General features: G+C 54.3%; 1 protein-coding gene across 1 annotated transcript; it reads right to left on the bottom strand.

Moving 5' to 3' along the window:
• Positions 1-1,917, bottom strand: T310_8608 (C6 transcription factor FacB; the record flags this gene model as incomplete). The annotated part of the gene is made up of 5 exons (XM_013468643.1): positions 1-225; positions 282-639; positions 714-994; positions 1,053-1,357; positions 1,425-1,917. Coding segments are annotated over 5 exons (1,662 nt in total), but the record flags the coding sequence as incomplete, so codon positions are not given.

Below are 1,917 nucleotides of genomic sequence, written 5' to 3'. Positions count from 1 at the left end.
ACCCATGTTCTGCCAGAGCAATCCCAGGCCGGTTAGGAAGACCAGCTCCTGTCGGTTGATGGCCAAGGACAGGGTCAGCCGTCTCTCATCCAGCAGCTGCAGAATTTGAATCATGTGCTTGCTGGAATCCGACAGAGCCAAAACTGACGGCGATGCAACATTGGGAGAGCCGAAACAGGCCGCAGGCCGATGGATCAGTGACCGAATGAAATAATACACCATTGACTAAACGTGGTTTAGCCACAAAACAAATCCAAGAGGAAAAATCAAAAGGAGCTTACCAGAAGCGGAGACCGACTGCTTGTAATGCCTGTGCTTGGCTTGTCTTGGGAGAACTCCAACTTCAAATGAGGTGGAAGGCCTCGCTGCCATGAGTCCAGTTCATCTGCGAGCGCGCGTAACTTCGTCACCGGGATCTCGTAGCCCGCCGGCGACGGATATAACAGATCTAAAACCTTGCTGAGAATCCTCGACGCCCCCAGAAGTGCCAACGCACTGGAGAGACGGGTGGATTCGCCGGGGAGGGCCGGGAGAAATCCAGTTTCGGTCACATTCTCGTCATCAACATCGGCGGGATATTCGGTGCCAATATCACAGTCGCGCAGCAGAATGGGAAGGCCGGTCAGAGCGGACACAAAACTGCAGTATTATGAGCATGCGAAAAAAAAAAAAGAAAAGAAAAAGAAAAAGAAAATCCGGGAGGGGAAACCTACCGATCCAGGCCGTATTGGCACCAAAAGACCTTCTTACGCGTTTCGGTGCTCAGAGGATCCAATGCGAAGCGTGTCTGACTCTGGTGAAGCCCAAGCATCTGGCAGAGACCCACAGCAATACCTCGATATCGAGAAAGGGTCCTATAGTCGCCTTTTGCCAGGCAGTAGATCTGGGCTAGAACATAGCACTGCAGAGTTGGGACGGAAATGTCCCCCGAAAGCGACTCCAGCGCCGGGTACCAACTCCGCTCAAAGAGAACGGGGTCTTGGTTGGTTCTCGACTGCAATGCGACTTAGCATTTATGAAGAGAAAGTCATGGGAAAAAAAAAAAGCCATACCTTGGACGAGAGAGCCGCAATGCCGAAGATAAGGTTCAACTGCGTAATCACGGGCACTGACAGCGACTCCGGATCCGTCAGATAGCGATCGTAGGCCTTGAGGATGGTGGGCCGATGAACAACCGGATACAGCGGCGCCCATTCTTGGAAGAAGATGTTAATCAGCTGATCCGACACCAGCCGAGGCGGCGTATTTGGCTTGTCGCCGTGAGGGTGGGAGATGATTGGGGGCAACGCTGTCAACGCCTCGGTGGAAAACGTAGACAACGACTTCCCCTGCTCATGCAGCCTGGTCGCGAATACGCCTAGAGTGATGTTTAGCATGACTTCTGGCCACCAAAATAACAGGACATGGGAGTTGTGCAACTCTACCTGAGAAAGCACGGACGCTGGCGGGTCCCGTAAATGGTTCCTCGGCGGTGGGCTTTTTCAGAAGAGACGGCGCATGGTCAACCAGAATGACGCCGTCGCCGTCGGAAAGACTGGATCGAGGGCCGTCAGACGTGGGAGAAGAAGAGTGACGAGGCGAACGGTCCTTGTTAGGAGATGAGGAAAAGGAGTGCAGGCGCGAGAGAACGTCGATCTTCTCATCCTTTTCGTCGAGGAGACCTTTCAATTCCCTCACTTCGGCTTCCAGTGTCCGTACGCGGTCCTCCAACGACTCTGTATAGCCTCGCGGGAAGGCACGACGGCTGAGCTTGTCGCTCGTGCGGCACTCGAAGCCGACGTTGGCACACTGGGTGCAGCAGGGCCGGATGCCATCGCAGCGAATCTTTTTACTTCGACATCGATCGCAGGCCTGGGCAATGCGGCTCTGGGAGCTGTTGCCCACGCGGATCACCTTCATAGGGATAATGCCAGGCAT

This window comes from Rasamsonia emersonii, assembly GCF_000968595.1.
Source record: "Rasamsonia emersonii CBS 393.64 chromosome Unknown ctg1118621760869, whole genome shotgun sequence".
NCBI classification, from domain to species: Eukaryota; Fungi; Ascomycota; class Eurotiomycetes; order Eurotiales; family Trichocomaceae; genus Rasamsonia; species Rasamsonia emersonii.
Note: the sequence above shows the minus strand (reverse complement) of the source record. Positions and strands in the feature narration are given on the sequence as shown.